Source organism: Prionailurus bengalensis, chromosome A1 (assembly GCF_016509475.1).
Source record: "Prionailurus bengalensis isolate Pbe53 chromosome A1, Fcat_Pben_1.1_paternal_pri, whole genome shotgun sequence".
Taxonomy (NCBI): Eukaryota; Metazoa; Chordata; class Mammalia; order Carnivora; family Felidae; genus Prionailurus; species Prionailurus bengalensis.
The window spans coordinates 148,025,225-148,043,175 of NC_057343.1; the positions used below are offsets into that span (position 1 = coordinate 148,025,225).

Below are 17,951 nucleotides of genomic sequence, written 5' to 3' on the forward strand. Positions count from 1 at the left end.
AGACTGCAGCATCTATGCTTCCCTTCTATAAGCAAGCTCTCTTATCAGAATGTAATCAAATTGCTCCATTGCTTAGCAACCACAGGTAAAGAGCTAATAAGTCAGGAGTCATGATTCTGTGGGAACAATCTGCAGGTCAATAGCATGATTTCAAGGTGGTCTGCCATCCTGCTGTGACACTTTCAAACCCATACTGACAGGAAGCATTAGAATAGAGGAGAGTTAAAATGCAAATGCTCTCATAATCGATTGAATTGACCTGTCCATATTGTGATCTGGTCCAATCTGCTGCATCTATAAATCAACATCACAGCAAAAAGAGCACCACAATATGGCTTCTAAGGAATTTCTGTTTTACCAATTTTAGGTAAGCCAAAGAGGAAGGCACACGTAAATTAGAATGAAGGCAAGGACTCCAACATTCATGCCACCAACAGGAAATCTAAGGAAGAGGAGCAGTGGCTGGTTGAAATGGTTTTGGAAAATATTACTGAGAGGCTAAGAGAAAAATTACCAGGTATACTCACAACTGCAAAGAAAAGATCTTTCCCCTCTCCCCGCCGTTCCCGAATCCAGCCAGGGCACGCCCGGTTGTAGTCTGACATAAAGGCAGGAACCAATCAAGTTCTGCTGAATGGTTTGAAATAAAGGCGGGAGCCAATCGAGTTCTGCTGAGTGTTCAAATTTAAATGTCAACCAATAACAGCTCTGTAACCTCAAAAAAATCCCTAACTTGTTTGTGCCCGTCTATAAAAGAAGCTGTAAGATTCTTACTGGGGGCCTCTTAGCGTCACCGGCAACGAGTGCGCCGAGGACTGGGTTCGAACCTGCAATAAACGACCTTTGCCGCTTGGCTTTGACTCTGGACTCTGGTGGTTTGTTTTCGGGGGGACTCTCGAATCGGGGCATATCATTACCTGTAACCATTGCGACTGGTCATTGTGGCCAGAGGTCCAGGCATTCACTTTGCCCTGTTTGTCCAGCCGAGCTTTCCTTGGTTCCCAGGTGAACATGTCCATGTTGAGAGTCCTGAAGATGCTGGAGGCGGTGATCTGATAGTCTTGTATGTGTCCTGATTTCATCCCCAGAGGCTCTGAACAGCCTGAAAGAAAATGAGAAGGTCTCCATGAGAAAAATAATGGATGACCCTGCAAGTTTTCTACGTTCATTTTGCAGAGGCAAGAGAAGATTGAGCTTAATGTTATTCATTTCCCCAAAGAGAAAGCATCTAAATCCAAAAAAAAGGCTATAATCAGAACTAAATCTGGAAAAAAAATCGAAACACAAGATAGCCAATTCAGACTATTTTGTCGGAATATATTTTGGAAAAATTGAAAACAAGACAGATAATTCAAACCGCTTTTCGGTGATAGATGATTTTGCAAAATGAAAACAAGGCTGAAATGCCTTTTCCTGTCTCATTACTGATAGCCTCATGACTATTCCCGTGTTTTCAACAGTTTCATTGTACCTTTAAAAAAGAACATTTTCTCACAAAATATATTTGGTTTTCTTTTATTTGTTCCCATAATGCTGCAAATGAAAATTCCCTCAGTACAAAGTCATTTTCACAAACTGCTCCAAAGGTATATTTCAAACTGGACAGTATTTTGTTTTCTAAGAAATGTCTGTTAATCTTTGTCACTGATTCCTATAGCACCAACATGGCTTCTTCTGGATGTTGAGGAAGCTTATATTTACTCGATGTATACCATGTGTCAGGCACTGTGCAAGTATAGAATTTAAAGTAATAGATAATAGAAGAAAATAAGCTGATTCTAGCAAAAATCATTCCTGAACAAGTCTTATTATAAAAACTGCATTTTGGTCATACTCAGTAACCTCTAGTTTTGGATATTTTTGAAAGATTTTCAGATCTGGTACATGTATCTTCAGGTATGACATGGTGTAAAATTTGGGTTTGTCTGTTACTAGGAAACTGTGTGTGTGCGCGCGCACACACACACACACACACAATTTCTCAAGGAAATGTACACACCATTTCCCAATCTTGAATTGCAACTGTGACAAAATTCCATTCACAAAGCTCATAATAGGAAGCACGATTCTCTTATCATATTAGCAAATATTCCATATGTATAATTATAACAATCTGACCGAGAAACACATAAGTTTGATCTTCAAGAAAGCCAAGATAAAAAAGAGGACTTCTCTAATCAAGGCCTCCATCTCTGTGTAATCTACTGTTTCCCCACTTGCTCTCTGTATGGCCTTTTACCTATTATTTAACTACTTTATGCCTTAGTTTTTTCATCTGTAAAATGGTAGTAATATAGAAACTACCTCAAAAAGTGTTCTAAGAAATTAGTTAATAAATATAAAGTATTTACAAACAGTAGGCATATAGCTAACATTCAGTAAATGTTAGCTGTTTTTATTATTTCCCTAAAGCTAATTCCAACAGATAACAATGTTAAGTCCCCAAATCAGCACAGCAGTGAGTACTAAATAATGGACCAGGATTGGTTGCATTTCCTGAAACTAGGCCATTTTAAGTCTAAGGCTTTAAGAGAGGGGGCTTAGCACTCCTCATTGATAAATAATTCTTAACTACAACCCATTGCTTTCTGCTCTACTCAACCTAGATCACTTCCTTCTTGAGGCTCCTCCATGTTTGCCTTCACCTCCACCTTCTAAGAAATGCCTTTGCCATGCAAACGTGGCAAAAACTCACATGAAGGATTAGCCACTTGTGTGCCTAACACAAGTCTTGTTGGGTTTTAGGTGTAACAGATCTAGACCCTAAGTCTCAGGATAAAAATAGCTCCAAATTCTAAATATAAGTTTTGGAGGAGAAAAATTTCATGACAAATCTCAAAGATTCTAGAAAGTTCCAAAGTCTTAATGACAAGCCATTTGTCTTCAGGCCATTTGAGGGTACCATGCCTTGCCTGCATTACAGATTTCTGACTTTTTTATTATGACCACCAACTCCCCCACAGCCACTCTGCCCTGATACTAGAGTCTTCATAAAACTCTTGGCTTGCAGAAAGATACAAGGGGAAAGGTAGTTGTTTTTCTCATTTTGTGATATAATATTTAAAGTCTCAGATGGAAAAGGGATGCTTTTACTCTGGTCATTTCTGCTTAGTCATAGAATTCATTTCGTATCTACTCTGTTGTCTAGTATCTAGCCCAGAGTAAGTGCTGAATAATTTGTTCAAAGAATGGATGAATGAATGAATGAGTTCCTCCTCTAATTATAGTCATGATTCATTTCATTCTAACCATCTTAAATCATATCTCTTTCAGAGAATTTAGGGGATTTTCTTTTTCAAGTGTCTGGGAAAAGATTAACTATTGATCTTCTAGGCAAGCTGAGAGATCTCCTAACATTTTATTGGGTACAAAAAGGAAGCTTTGTGCTTTATAGTGTTGCAGTGGATCGTGGCAAATAGTTTGGACCATCATATTACCGTTTATTTCCAAGTGTTAGAGCTAACCTCCTTGCCAATTTGCCTCACACTACAAAATTTCCTTCTCATCCACATGATTTCACATATATAGATTAATTAACACTTTGACCAGAATGGATGGCACCTGAACAAAATGAAGCATTAACAAAGACATTGATTATCTCTATAGTGAAGTGCCCTAGCTTTTAAAAGCATCCATTGAGAGATAGTATCCTCCGCTTGCAAGTTTGAAATCAATTTGTGGGGTTGGGAGACGGGGTTTGGCTCCTTTTTAAGAACATAAAGTCTGTAACGCATCAGGTGTAGACTCCTATAAAAACTGAAAGTCACATATATTCATACGTTGGGGGTTTAACTGTGCCATCTAAGAGACACTGACCCTCATGAATCAAGAGACTGGAAAATTGGGGAAGGTGATTGTTAAACAACTAAAAACCATGGGGCTTGGCTTCTTCTTGATTGCTTTATGATGAATGACTTAGGGATGACATTGGCTTGTGATGATAGAGTGACATGTAATATAAACACTACACAGCAATTATTCTGTTGAGATTTCTGGCAGTCAATAAGCTGGTTTGAATTACCAAAATAAAGAAAACATCACTGTTAGGATAATTAACAGAACTAAAACCGTATGTTGGTTGCTTTATAAGGGACATCCATATATAGTATGAAAATGTAATTCTTAAAATAGATTCACTCATCCGGCCAAATGTCTCTAATTCCTTTAAGTGTAGTGGGTTCAGTTAAAGTTTGGCTGTTTTTAATAATAACTTTTATTTGCTTAAAAAAATCATTCCTTTTCTCCGTATCACAAATAAACCTACGAAGGGAAACAGATATAAAGCATATGTTTTAACGTCCGTGCAACCTTTTGAAATGAATAAAAAGCTCTCATTTGTCCATTTGGAAAGATGTATCCTCCTATTTTTGACTTAGTGGCATTATTGTAAGTTTGATAAAGTCTTTCATGCTAAAAAGTAGGGCAAATGTGAATTTTTGATTTGGCTTTCTACAAAACAGTTGTTTGAACAAAATAATCTCAGGCCATAGTGGAAAAGGTCATTTTTAAATGTTGATGCTAGAAATACAAAGAACAACTACCCAAAATACAGCACAGTGATATGCCTAGACAAGGTTTTCTGTTTAGCTCAGAATCTAGCTATATTGAAATGGGACCACTGCGAGATCTACACATTAAGTCTTCACCTTTGTATCTAGTACTGATGCTCCTGGAAGACAAGAATTATTTAACTCTGAGTCCTTTGATAGATTTATCTTTGAGCTGGATAATCACTGTTTGTACAATAAGCAGGTTGCTAGATAGGAATGATAAAGAATGAATTTATAGTAGCTATCTTATTTGTGAAGTATTATCTCCCTGGGAGGAATGATAAATTTACATGTTTCATAAAACCTAAACAAAACAAAATAAAACCAAGTTCTTATGGTGGATGGACAAAGATAAAGCTTACTTTTCTATGCCATAGAGCCTCAGCATAACTGCAATTTATGAGGTCAGGCAGATTCCAGTTTATACTGAACTTTCATCACAAAACATAAATCATAGTTACTACTAAACACAGGACACATTTAAATTTGACAAAAGTTTCCAGTGAGAATTGTTGTACTTTCTTCCACCAAAGAAACACACTGCTCCTTCTACATTAATTTCATTTTGTAGCAAGTTTTAGAACTTGTTGATGCTACATGCACGCGAGCATACACACACACACACACACACACACACGCGCGCGCGCGAGCGCGCGCGCACACGCGCGCAGTTTCTAAATGACATCTAGACATTTTGTAGCAAAAATGAATGTTCATGAGTGTTGGAAAATAGAAAATTAGTAACAGACTACATAAAAATATGTGGGGTTTTTTTTCTTTACAGAAAATACAGAAAAAAAAAAATTTGAGACTCACCGGATAGTTCACATCCAAGAAGTTCCATTCTCAAAGTGCAATGTCTTCGACAAACTTGGGGATAGAGTCTTACATACTGAGCTTTTATGGGAGGTGTGAAAGAGTTAGCATAGGGTGTGTTGTTATCAACATTTCCACGAAACACCTGTGTAAAGAGATAATATAGAGTTTAAAATGATTGACTACAGCAGCTTCTTTTCCTATTTTCAAATACTGACCCTTTATTCTACCCAATGTAATCTTTCAAAAACTGGATTAAGTAATTTGGGGATCTGAAGCATTTAGGAATCACCTTGCCCTCAGCAGTGAATATAAAACCTATAGATAAAATCCTAATTAAAGCTATAAACCACTGTGGTCCATGGTATAATCTATACTCTACTATGATGGTCTTGTCGATTTTAAGGCCAGTCCTTTAGAGCCAGGGGAGTGCTTCTTTATTTTTTTGAGAAATGGGCACCTTAAACTTTTCACCTTAGTCTGGGTCTATCCGTTCATGCTGCTACTTAGTATTTATAGGTTTGTGGGGTTTGTTTGCTTTTTTTTTGTTTTATTGTGTTTTTTTGTTTGTTTTTTGTAGGAACCAGTCTTCACTAGTGTTACTGGATCACTCAGTCTCTCTAAAGCTATGATGAGACTTATGATGCTTCATGGTCTGATTCCTCAAGATTACTTTCTTATCAGTCAGTCCCAGACCACTGGATGAGAGAATCGTAAGTTTTTTATATGTATCTCCAGTGAAAAACAGTGTTTCCCCCAAAAAATTAAATGCTAAAATGTGTTATTTTTAATTCTTTTAAATCCCATTCTTGTTTTACTTTTTTATATAGCCTGGTAATCAGAAAACTTTATTAAATTCATTAAAGAAATTTTAAAAAATCTTTCATAAAATTTATCAGAGTGTAGTTTAGTGATTTGGTTTTAAATGGAATGAGGTGCAGTCCTGATATTTTTAAGATTAAAAATTTTGAGGAAAAACTGATAAAAAATTGGGACTATCATGTGAAAAGGCAAAGTATACACTGAATATTATATTCATTTCCTCTAAAATATTTTATTCTGCTAAATAACAAAATTGCCTTCTAATATAAAAGTATACAAACATACTTTTTAAAATTTAAAATAGTATTTTTTTCTTTAAAAATAGTAATTTTGATCTGTACTTATTTGATTAAGGAGTGTGCTAATCTGTGAAAAACCATAAAATGAAATTTTTAATTAAAGTAAAAATTAACTGTTCTATACAGGACTTTGCGATATTGTGATAAACTGTTTACACAGCCACCGATTAAAATCTGAGAAGATCGTAAATAGTAGCAAGCGTACATATATTACTTGGAAAAATTCCTTACACCCTACACCCTACTAATCCAATTAAAATCATAAATGTATTTGCAACAACATAAGGAGCCTGTTAAAGACTAAGTAAGTATTTGGCAATCAATGATTATTAACGGTATTTACTTTTAAATGAAATATTTAAATCAGTCTTACCATATCTTCATTAGTGCCTTTTACTTTGTACATCGCCCAAGTTTTTCCATCATTACTATAGGCAATTTTGTAGGATTTTATATACTCTGGACTTCCAATCCTCTTGGCTCCTTGGGTAATAACACCAGTAACTCTCATTTTTCTTTGTAAATTTATCTGAGGAGACAAGACATAACAGTAATTTCATTTCTTTTAAGATGACAATATTGACAATATCAATTTTGGGAATGGGACATTTTCATTTATTAGTATAGATTTAAAATAACACAAAAGCTAATAATTTTCTTATGTTTTTTTTCACCTGATTATTAAGTATATGTCAACCTCAGTTTCAAAATCTTTCCTTAACAGAATACATTTTTTTAAGTAAGCAATATTTGTGAATAAAGTTTGAAAAGGGCAATGTGTCTCCAAAATATAAGAAACATTTGCTTGGTTATGGTATGGAGGTATGATTTTGTAACCTAAAAAATGGAAATATTATCTTGTCAAAATTACCTCAATGACATTACTCTGAAACAGTAATGTCACCATAATTTTAATGTGTCTCAAATTCTTTCAGCTTCAACAAATCCATGTAAAATAAAACATGAAAACTGTCAGGAGATCTTTGAATACTAGAATAAAAAAGGGTAAAGGTAACAGTAAAGATAAAAAAACAAACAAATAAAAAAAAGCAAACAATTATCTTCATTTTCAGGATCCTTAGAGTGTAGTCTCTGCTATGTGTTACGGATGGTTTTTCAACACATAGTTGCTTTCCTCTTCATTTCATCTTATAGAGACTTTCTCTTTTTTTTATGATTTTATTTTAGAAAGAGGAAGTATGCAAGAAGGGGACAGGGGTGGGGGGGAGGAGAGAGAGAGAGAGAGAGAGAGAGAGAGAGAGAGAATCTGAAGTAGGCTCAGCACAGAGCCCTATGTGGGGGTAGATTCCACAACCCTGGGATCATGACCTGAGCTGAAATCAATAATCTGATCCTCAACCAACTGAGCTATCCAGGCACACCATTATGAAGGCTTTCTAACTGGAATTTTCTCTCCGTATTTTCTCCTGATTCCAAATCACCTTAGAATAGTTTGCTGCAAAAGTAACAGTCATCCAATAAAAATTTTAATATTGTTTTCAAATTTAAATAGGGAGCTCCTTTTGACATTCAATGTATAAATAAATGCTAGACAAAGGTAAGAAAAGTTTTTACATACAGGGAAAACATTAAGAATTGTTCCATTCACTTTAAAATGCCCTTATGATGTCTATAAAATCTTACAGTCAGTAGAAAGGTACTGCCTCACTGTCCTTGAGGGAATGCTATAAGCTCTCTTCTCACCAATCACATTATCCTATAATATTGAGTTAATAATTCAGATCCCATTTTCCAAAGAAAAACAGAAAATCTTCAGATTCGTGTAAGTGATCAGTGTTTGTCACCCTCTGATGAGACTAAGAGTTAACATTTGAAATGTTAGAGGATGTGCACAAGGAAACCAGCTCCTCTTTAAATCACTACACACACACACACACACACACACACTATATTCTAAATATAGATTCATGTTACATATTCAAAAAAGTTAAAAATGAGAACTAAGACAATAGCCAAATTATGGAAAGAGCCTAAATGTCCATCAATTGATGAATGGATAGAGAAATTGTGGTTTATATACACAATGGAATACTACTTGGCAATGAGAAAGAATGAAATATGGCCTTTTGTAGCAACGTGGATGGAACTGGAGAGTGTTATGCTAAGTGAAATAAGTCAGGCAGAGAAAGACAGATACCATAGGTTTTCACACTCTTGTGGATCCTGAGAAACTTAACAGAAGACCATGGGGGAGGGGAAGGGGGAAAAAGTTACAGAGAGGGAAGGAGGCAAACGATAAGAGACTCTTAAAAACTGAGAATAAACTGAGGATTGATGGGGGTGGGAGGGCGGGGAAAGTGGGTGATGGGCATTGAAGAGGGCACCTGTTGGGATGAACACTGGGTGTTGTATGCAAACCAATCTGAAAATAAATTTCATATTAAAAATAAATAAAATAAAATAAAATAAAATAAAATACAATAAAAAGAATAGGTAACCTCCAAAAGACACTTTGTTTCAGTGTATTAGGTAAATTAGCACATTGCTGTGGAAGAGGAACATTCTTCCAGTATCTTATGTATCATCTTCTTTTTCTTTAATCTGAGACTCTTCATAGTCTACACCTTCTAATATATACAACGTAAAGAGTGGACACTTTGAATCATATTTTCTCCCATTTTGGAAGCCAAATTCCACCCTTGATATAGCTGAACATTCCTTTTCAATTATCTTTTATCTTGTTTCAATTATCTTGTTTATACCTCTTATAGACAGCCCAATTATCTCTGTTAGAGTTTTGGCTGATGAGCTGTAGACTAATTTTCTAAAGTTTAAATTGTGGAAGTATAACAATCCAAAAATTTGCGTACATGTTTCTCTCTAAGTCATTCAAAATGATGTTTTAAAAGATTCCTATTTGCTTTAATATTTACAAGCTCTGAGTGTAAATCTCAGCGAGTTGGTATTCCAGATAATAAAGCAGCGCACAACTTGCACTGTATCTACTTTTAGTAGGTATTTGTAATTAAATATCAGTGCTATTTCCATTCAATAAGAAGTGTATAGAATGCAGATTCTGGGATTATTAACATTTACTAGGTTTTAGACTTTTGTGTTCTCATATACCTAGCACTGTTAAGCTCAGATAATGAGAGACTCGGTATAAGATGGCTAAGATTTCACTCTCATGGTCACACTCCAGATTAATACCTGGAGTCACGTTGCTGTCAGAAGTAAAATGAGCCTTGGAAGAAGGCTATCGTATGATGTTTGAAACATCACCACACAATTCACTGCAAGAAATCGCCTTTCATATCATTCCAATATTGTTACAGTCTCTTTGTAAAATAAAATTGGCTAAAAGGTGAACTGCTTCTTATTCTGTTTATTCTGCTTGTATGAACCACCCCAGACACCAAAAGTCTGCTGGGGATTCCAAATTTACATTCCAGAATTCCAAAATGACTCCCTGAGCTCGATGGATGTTCAAATATAGAATGAAATATTTTCACTTATTTATCTGGTTTCAGGGATATTGTTGCTCTTCTGGGAGGTAGGTAAATTGCATGGCCTTAAACAAAAATGTATTCTAAGGTATTTTGAGTGAATAGTGTCCCCTGCATTAATAAAAATATTGAGAAACATAATCTGGATCTAGAATGCCTAGAACTCATGCAAAGGCCAGCCAGAGGCTAAAAGTGGACTGATGATTTCAACCCTGGCTCTTGTCAGTTCCCACCAATACAATCTTGGACAACTTGTCTAAGTTTTTTGAAATTTAATTTTCTCCTGTGTGAAGGGATTTTAATAGAATTATTACACATGAAGATTATATGATGTAATGCATGTAAAATTTAATAACACCTGCCACCTAGAAAACTTTTGGAACATTTGCTTTTAGAGTTAATTTTTAGTTTTGTTGTTGTTATTTAAATGAAAAGCATTCCTTTGTTTGTTTGTTTTCTACCCTTAACTATTTGGTGTTAGGGAATTTGGACTTCAAGAGGTATACTCTATGTATTAAAGCTGATAATCATAATAAACATATGAAATAATTTGGAAACAACTTCCTAAGCTATGAACTTGATAAGACATTTAGGGCTACTATGTTTAAATTGTGTGTGTGAGTGAGTGTGTGTGTGTGTGTGTGTGTGTGTATGTGTGTATGAATCTAACCATTAGCTTCAACATGGGGTAAAAAGGAAACTTAATGGGTTCCTGACAAGATAGAAAGAACAGGGGATACTGGCTCTCTCTGGCACTGGAGATACTCCAGGGTAGAAAGTTGCTGAGTCGGCACTGAGACTTACAAACTCTAATACAAAAAACCATGAAAAGCCCTTAGTGTAATAGGAGCTTTTGACGTCCCCGTGTATGTCTTTGTGTCTGGGATGCACGGAAGAGAATTCCAAGGGCTGTGATGGGTAAAAGGCTTGGGAAGAGCTTTCTAAAATATGCCATTTCTCACTCTCATTTTCTTGTTCCTTCTCGATTTACCCAGTTCCAGTCTACTACCAGCAGGAGGAAGTGGTAAAATGTGGGCCAGACTGGAACACGGAGCCTATGGTCACTAATAGGCCTGAGCAGTTCCCCTTCTACACTCCACATCCCTGTCTCCCCACTAAGGAGGTAAAACAGAGTGATGGAGATCCTGATAAAAGCAGTGTCTGGGGCAAATGAGGCAGGGAGAAGAGAGATTAGGCGTAAGTACATATTATAGCTCTGTCATTAGACACCCTGTATGTACCAACTCAGTCCACCTGGAGTAGTTGAAATTAGGGCATGGACTTCACCTTGTCCTCCAGGTACATCACTAGCCAAAATATTAATACAAACTCTCTGAGAAATGCAAGCATTATAATTCAAAGAAGAAGAAGAAAAAAGAACAGAAAATACTAGAAAAAAAGTAATCTAATAGAACTGACAGGTTAAGATTTTAAGATAAAAAAAATCCCTACAAAGATAAAGACATTTTTGAAACATATTACTGGTGGGGCGCCTGGGTGTCTCAGTCGGGTGAGTGTCCAACTTCGGCTCAGGTCGTGATCTCATGGTTTGTGAGTTCAAATCCCACATCGATCTTACTCCTGTCAGCCTGTCAGCACAGACCCCTCTTTAAATCCTCTGTGTCCCTCTCTTTCTGCCCTTTCCCCACTCATGTGTACTCTCTGACTCAAAAATAAATAGACATTAAAAAAAATAAGAAATAGAAGACTGGAACAAAAAAGAATCAACTTGAAATACTGATTTTAAAAAATATAATTAAGGGGTGCCTGTGTGGCTCAGTCAGTTAAGCAACCAACTCTTGATCTCAGCTCAAGTCATGACCTCACAGTTCGTGAGTTCAAGCCCCCATCGGGCTCTGTGCTGATGGTGTGAAGCCTGCTTGCAATTCTCTCTCCTTCTCTCTGCCTCTCCCCTGCTTGTGCTGTCTCTCTCTCTCTCTCTCTCTCTCTCTCTCTCTCTCAATAAATAACTAAACATAAAAAAATAAAAATAAGAATAAAAATACAATTAAAGTTAAAAAGAGTTTAAAATGAAGTTAATTAAGGTTCCCAATGGGGTAATTTCAAGCCAAAGACAGAGCTGTAGAATAACTAGTGAACACAAGACAGGTTATGGAACCCCTTCCAGAAGGTAATAGGATGGGATAGAGAGATTGCCCACACTGGCAGATGATGTAACAATTTACTTTGAGAATCTGAAGAAGCAACAAATAATAAAAACTAATTAAAAAGTTCTGTAAATTTGCTTAATATCAGATCAAAATATAATCTGTACCAGCAATGGTTGAAAATGTAATATAAATAATGAAAATAATGTGACAGTGGCACATGTGTAGGAAGACAGATCAATAAAAGAGTAGAAAATCAATAAATAGACCCCACTACATAAGGGAACTTTATATATGAAATAAGTGATTTTCAAATCAGTGGAGAAAAGCTAGAATGTTCAACAACTGGACTGTGATAATTTGGTAGATATGTTAAGTAAGTAAATTTAGATCAATATTTTTCCTTTTATCCCAGAGTAAATTCCAGGTAAATTAAACACTTAAATGAAAAACAAACAAACAAACAAACCACCAAAGGACCAGAGGAGAATATAAAATTAAAAATAATCTCAGAGATGAAAATGACTTTCTAATCATGGCGCTAATCTTAAAAATGTTAAAATAAAAATTTCTTTAAGATAAAAAGCAAAATAAAGTAAAATACAAATGACAGTTGGAATTACTATTTTCTAATCACATCATAGCAAAGAATAGATTAATCAAAGAAATCAGGAGATCTTACATATTAACAGACAAAACACAAACAACCCAGTAGATAAAACATGTATACAGGATTTTGTTAGTTGACTTCAAAAGAAATATATATAGATCTTACACATATGAAAAGATACCTACTGTTACTCATAATACAAATTAAATTAAATCTATATGATACTATAATTCCCACAATATTACACAGTATTCACTGAAGTGTAAAGAACTTGGCAAGCTTGCACATTCCTGGTGGGAGTATAAATGACAGTCTTTTAGGAAGGACTTTTATGAATTTAGTGACATGAAGTGAATGACAAATGCACATTTTCTTAAACTCAGAGATTTCATTCTAGGAATGCAGCCTACGAGTATAATCACACATAGGCAAATTGATGTGGGTACAAAGTTGTTCCCTGCAGTGCTGTATATGCAGAGCACCATTTCAAACAATTTAAAATGTCTATCAACAGGGGTCTAAGTCATTTCATTATGGAAAAGTCCAGAAAATGGAATACTCTTCAGTTGTAAAGCAAAAGAACAAGAAGGAGGGAAGAAGAGAGGAGGAGAGGGAGAGGGCGAGAAAGAGAGAAGGAGAGAGACTTTAGCATAGGATTTAAGAAATTACTGCTTGTCCAGTTTTGGTGTGGTATCAAAGAAGAATATCTGCAATTATCTGGAAATTGTATGGAAAGAGCACTAAGATGTTGGCACCATAACAATGTGTCCTGCATACTTTTGTTTATACTACTGTAAAGGGCAAAGAATACATATACATATTTTCTTGTACAGGATTGTCATGTCTCTGAAAGCCAAAACAAAACAAAAACAAAAACTGGTTAACAATGGTTTCTCTAACAGGAGGTAAACAGCTGGGTCAAAGAAGAGGGAAGAAATATTTGGACAGTACTGTACATACTCTTTTGTGTCTTCTGAAACTTGAAATATGTGATGTCTTACCCATTCAAAATATAATTACAGTTAAAGAAAGCATATGATTGATAATAAGGTGTTATTTACAATAGGGAAAGTAATTTGAAAATATCTAGAGATTAAGTGATTCTAGAAAATATCTAGAAAGTATTAATAAACAACTAATATGACCTTGTAGAAAATATATTTTAACCAAAAGACATAATGGAAGACCAGTATATATTTTAATGGACAACATAATACATTTGTTTTCTTAATTTTGTTTGTAAATTCTGTGAAGTTTTTATCAAAATCTGAAAGGATACTATTTTGTGTCATGATAAATTTATTCCAAAAATCTATACTTTTATTTTAAATTATACAGAGAAAAATTTCCATCATACTTAAAGTAATCTTGGAGATGATGTAAAAAAGGGGGAAATGTGCCATATATTAAGACATTGGAAAACCATTTAATCAAAAAAATAATGTGATACTAACTTAGACACAGAAAAATACCTAACTGGCATTGGAACAGGGGTCCAGGAAGAGGCCTGGATATATATTCACACTTGAGCCAGCATTACAAGTCAGGGGGAAAGGGCATGTTGGGAAAATTGATTCTTTATATAGAGGAAAACAAAGTGGGATTGGTATGTACTGAAGACCAAATGTGAAAAGTAACACTATTTATCTAATGAAAGAAAAGGTACAAACATATTTTTGTGACTTCAGAGTTGAAGAAGCTGTTCTGAAGAAGACCAGAAAAGCACAAAATGAAATGGGAGAAATGAAATTGCCTCCAAAAAAAAATTCAAGGTTTCTATTCAACCAAGTACCTTATGGGTAAAGTTAATAGAAAAGTGACAGCTTGGGAGGAGAAATCTGTAATGTCAAAAGCTGACAGGAGATTATTTAGTATACTAGTTCTCAAACTTTTAGGTCTCAAACTCCTTTACTTTATTTTTCTTTAATTTTTTTTTTTTTTTTTTTATTTTGAGAGAGACAGAGAGAGAGCTGGGAAGGGGCAGAGAGAGGAAGAGAGAATCCCAAGCAGCCTCTGCACTGAGAGCTGCCTCAATTGTCGCCACCCAGATGTCCCAGGATTCCTTTATTCTTAAAAATTACTGAAGGGCTCAAAGAGCAAATAAACTCACACACGGCGTTTTGGAACATGTGTGTGTGTGTGTGTGTGTGTGTGTGTGTATAGTAATATAGAAATGTACATAGTATATTATATATATGTGCATGTGTATATATATAGAGTATATATATATAATAATGTAGAAATATACATAGCATATTATATATATACTTATTCTTTTTGAAATTAAAACTGACAAATTTAAAAATACTTAATTTCAAAATAACAATAATAAACTAATTACATTTTAACATTAACAATATATTTTTATAAAAAATAATTATATTGTCCCAAACCAAAAATGTATTGAAAGGTTATTTTACGTTTGTATGAATCTCTTGAGTATCTGTCTTAAGAGAAAACAAGTAGGTTCTCATATTTGCATCTCTGTTTACTCTATTACAAAATATTTTTGGCTGAAGTATATGAAGAAAATGCAGGCTCCAATGATATGTAATTGTAAAAGGAAGGAGTATTTTAATAATCTTTCCAGATAATATGTATATTCCTCTTTGCTACCATATCAAAACTTGATAAGCAAAGTTTAAATTCTAGTTGTAGTGTGGAATGTGAAAGCTACCAGTGAACTTTTCATATTCATAATGTTAAAATCCATAGGTTTATCTTGCACTTTGAATAGATCTTTTATCTATGTATGGTTTTGTGCCATCATGTATTGGACATTTGGGAAATATGGGCTCATTGAAATATGAAGAGTTTCTAAATGATGACACATTTATTATATAATATCAAAATGTTACATTCATTAATAACACCACAAATTTTACCAGAAAAGTCTGTATTAGAAGCTATCAAGCTCACACTGGTGGTTATATTTTCTGCAAAATTCTAATTTTCACTTGAAATTTCAAATTTTATCGCTAGCAACAAATATTGTCAGCTATTTCCCTTAATGTTGATGGATTATTGTGTTCATTTTCACAGCAATGCTGCCAAATATACAGATGTCAATAGTCAGTGTCTGTCAATTGTTCCTTAAAGTAAACATGATTTAAAAAAATGGGGGAGCTCAGCTTGCAAGTCACACTCTCCCGAGTGCTTTTTCTTGAGATAATCATCATACTTCACTACTCAGCAGAAGTGCTTTCTGTGTAATTTCCATTTCATTGTGCAGAATATTAAAGACATGGCAAGGATTGGCATTTAATAAAATTAATGATCATTAATGATTCATCAAGGACATTCTTAAATGAACTGATTACAAATTTTTTTTTCCTTTAGCACGATGGAGATGGATACAATGACTACTTGTATAGTTTGGTGCTACTGTCTTGATTTGTGCTAAGGCACCAACAGTTTTACTCACCATTGTTTTGTGGCATCAGTGCAAATATTAACACAGTGAAAATGGCCAAGAAAGTCTTAGAATTATTATGGAACTAGTGTTGACCTGTGAACCTCCTGAATGGGCACTTGGGGACCCCTGACTCCACAAGGAATATGTGACCTTCACGTTCAACTGAGAAGTACTGATCTAAAATAATGGTTTTTACCAACACATACATACACATGATGAAGAAGTCAATAGAAAATGGAGCAAAGGATATTACAAGGCAATTCAGAGAAAATAAAATACCAATAGTTAAACTCTCACTCTTAATTAAACAAATGCAAATTAAAAAAAGATAGTAATTTATAGCCGACAGAATGACAAAACAAAAATGTTAGATAATATCAAGTATTGGTGAAGTATTCCTCTGCTGATAGTGAAGGTACAAACTGGGATAGTTATTTCAATCTGTTCGTTGTTAGCAAAATTAAGCAATCTATTTCTGAGTATTATTTCCTGAAAAAATTGTTGCCTAAGTGCTCAGTGAGAAATGCATACACCTATTTATTGTAGATTTTTTTTTATCTTAGCAAAGAAGGCAGCTTAAGTGAATGCCCCTAGAAGTGTAAGAGATTTAAAATTTAAAACGTATGTGTGTGTGCATGCAAGTGTGTGTGTGTACTCTTGCACACACATACACAGGCATACCTTCTAAGAGTCAGAAGTGAACTGGATTTACCCATGGCTATCTAAAAAACATAAGAATGTGTGAAGAACAATGAAGTATACACAATATCATTTATGTAAATTTAAAAACACACATATACACCATAATATCATGCACTGTCCAATAATTCACTTGTCTAAGTCAACATAGGAAGGGAGAAATGACAGTTACACATCAGCTCTACCAGGCTGGGTTTCTATAAGGGAAGAAGAATGGTAAGGAAAGGACAGAATGGGTAACAATGCTAACAGATTCATCCTCAAATCAGTGCTGGCAAATGATATCCTAAGTGGGGAAAGGAATCATTGTTTCCTCCCATTTACTCTTTTCTCAAGGAAAATGACTACATATGGGCATCTGGTGTAATAGGACTGCATATATACAAAAGTATTGTCTGAGACTCACTGCCTAGTATAAAATAGAGTACATACGCATTTCAAACATATTTATTATACAATAACATACTTAAAATTATTTATGGTTGTAATTTAGGCAAAAGCTAGTATTAAGTAAGCAATTGGCTTTTAGGGTACCTTTATGAATAGCTAATTGTTTTTCTCTACCTCAAGCTTGTTACCAGAAGTTGTGATATACTTACATAGTACATTCAAGTGTGGGTCTGACTAGTGGCTGGAATCACTACAAAACAATAATCCAAACATAAAATGCGAACTAATACAGTTTGCAAAAGGGAATTACTTTCTAATTTTATTTAATTGAAAAAGAAGCATTCGGTTTTTTCAATGTTGTAATGGTTGGGAAGCGTAGGAGAATTTCTTTCTTAAACTTTAGGAAGCATTTGCCAAGGTAAACTGAGGCTTATTAAAAATTTTAAGAGTTTATTTGAATGAAAATCAACGCAAATAGGGGAGCACCAATCCAGAAGTGGTTAGGAGTGGTCTGTCAACAAGTGTTAGAGGAAAGACTTTTATGGGGAAGAAGTGGAAACAAAGCAAGGAAATTATTTGATTGTCAAGAGCTCAACAAGCTGCATTATTTGGGAAAGGCTACCTAGCTGTTTATGATTGGTTGTCTTTAGGTTTCGATTTCTTAACCTTGAGGCATTTCAGGCTTAGGTTCTGGTTTGCTTCTGTAGGCTGCTAAGACAAAAAAGCCAACTCAATTTAATGGTCTCCTTATTTAATTAATTTAAGATCAATTAGC

The 17,951-nt window shown here is 34.8% G+C and overlaps 1 protein-coding gene across 2 annotated transcripts in view; it reads right to left on the reverse strand.

Moving 5' to 3' along the window:
- Window positions 1–17,951, reverse strand: part of EDIL3 (EGF like repeats and discoidin domains 3) — a 422,530-nt gene that overhangs the window by 101,646 nt on the left and 302,933 nt on the right. For both annotated transcript variants that reach the window (XM_043593259.1, XM_043593258.1), the window contains 3 exons: window positions 6,861–7,016; window positions 5,367–5,511; window positions 918–1,102 (listed from right to left, as the gene is read on the reverse strand). In XM_043593259.1, the coding sequence (XP_043449194.1) occupies window positions 918–1,102; window positions 5,367–5,511; window positions 6,861–7,016 (486 nt within the window). The remainder of the gene's footprint in view (window positions 1–917; window positions 1,103–5,366; window positions 5,512–6,860; window positions 7,017–17,951) is intronic.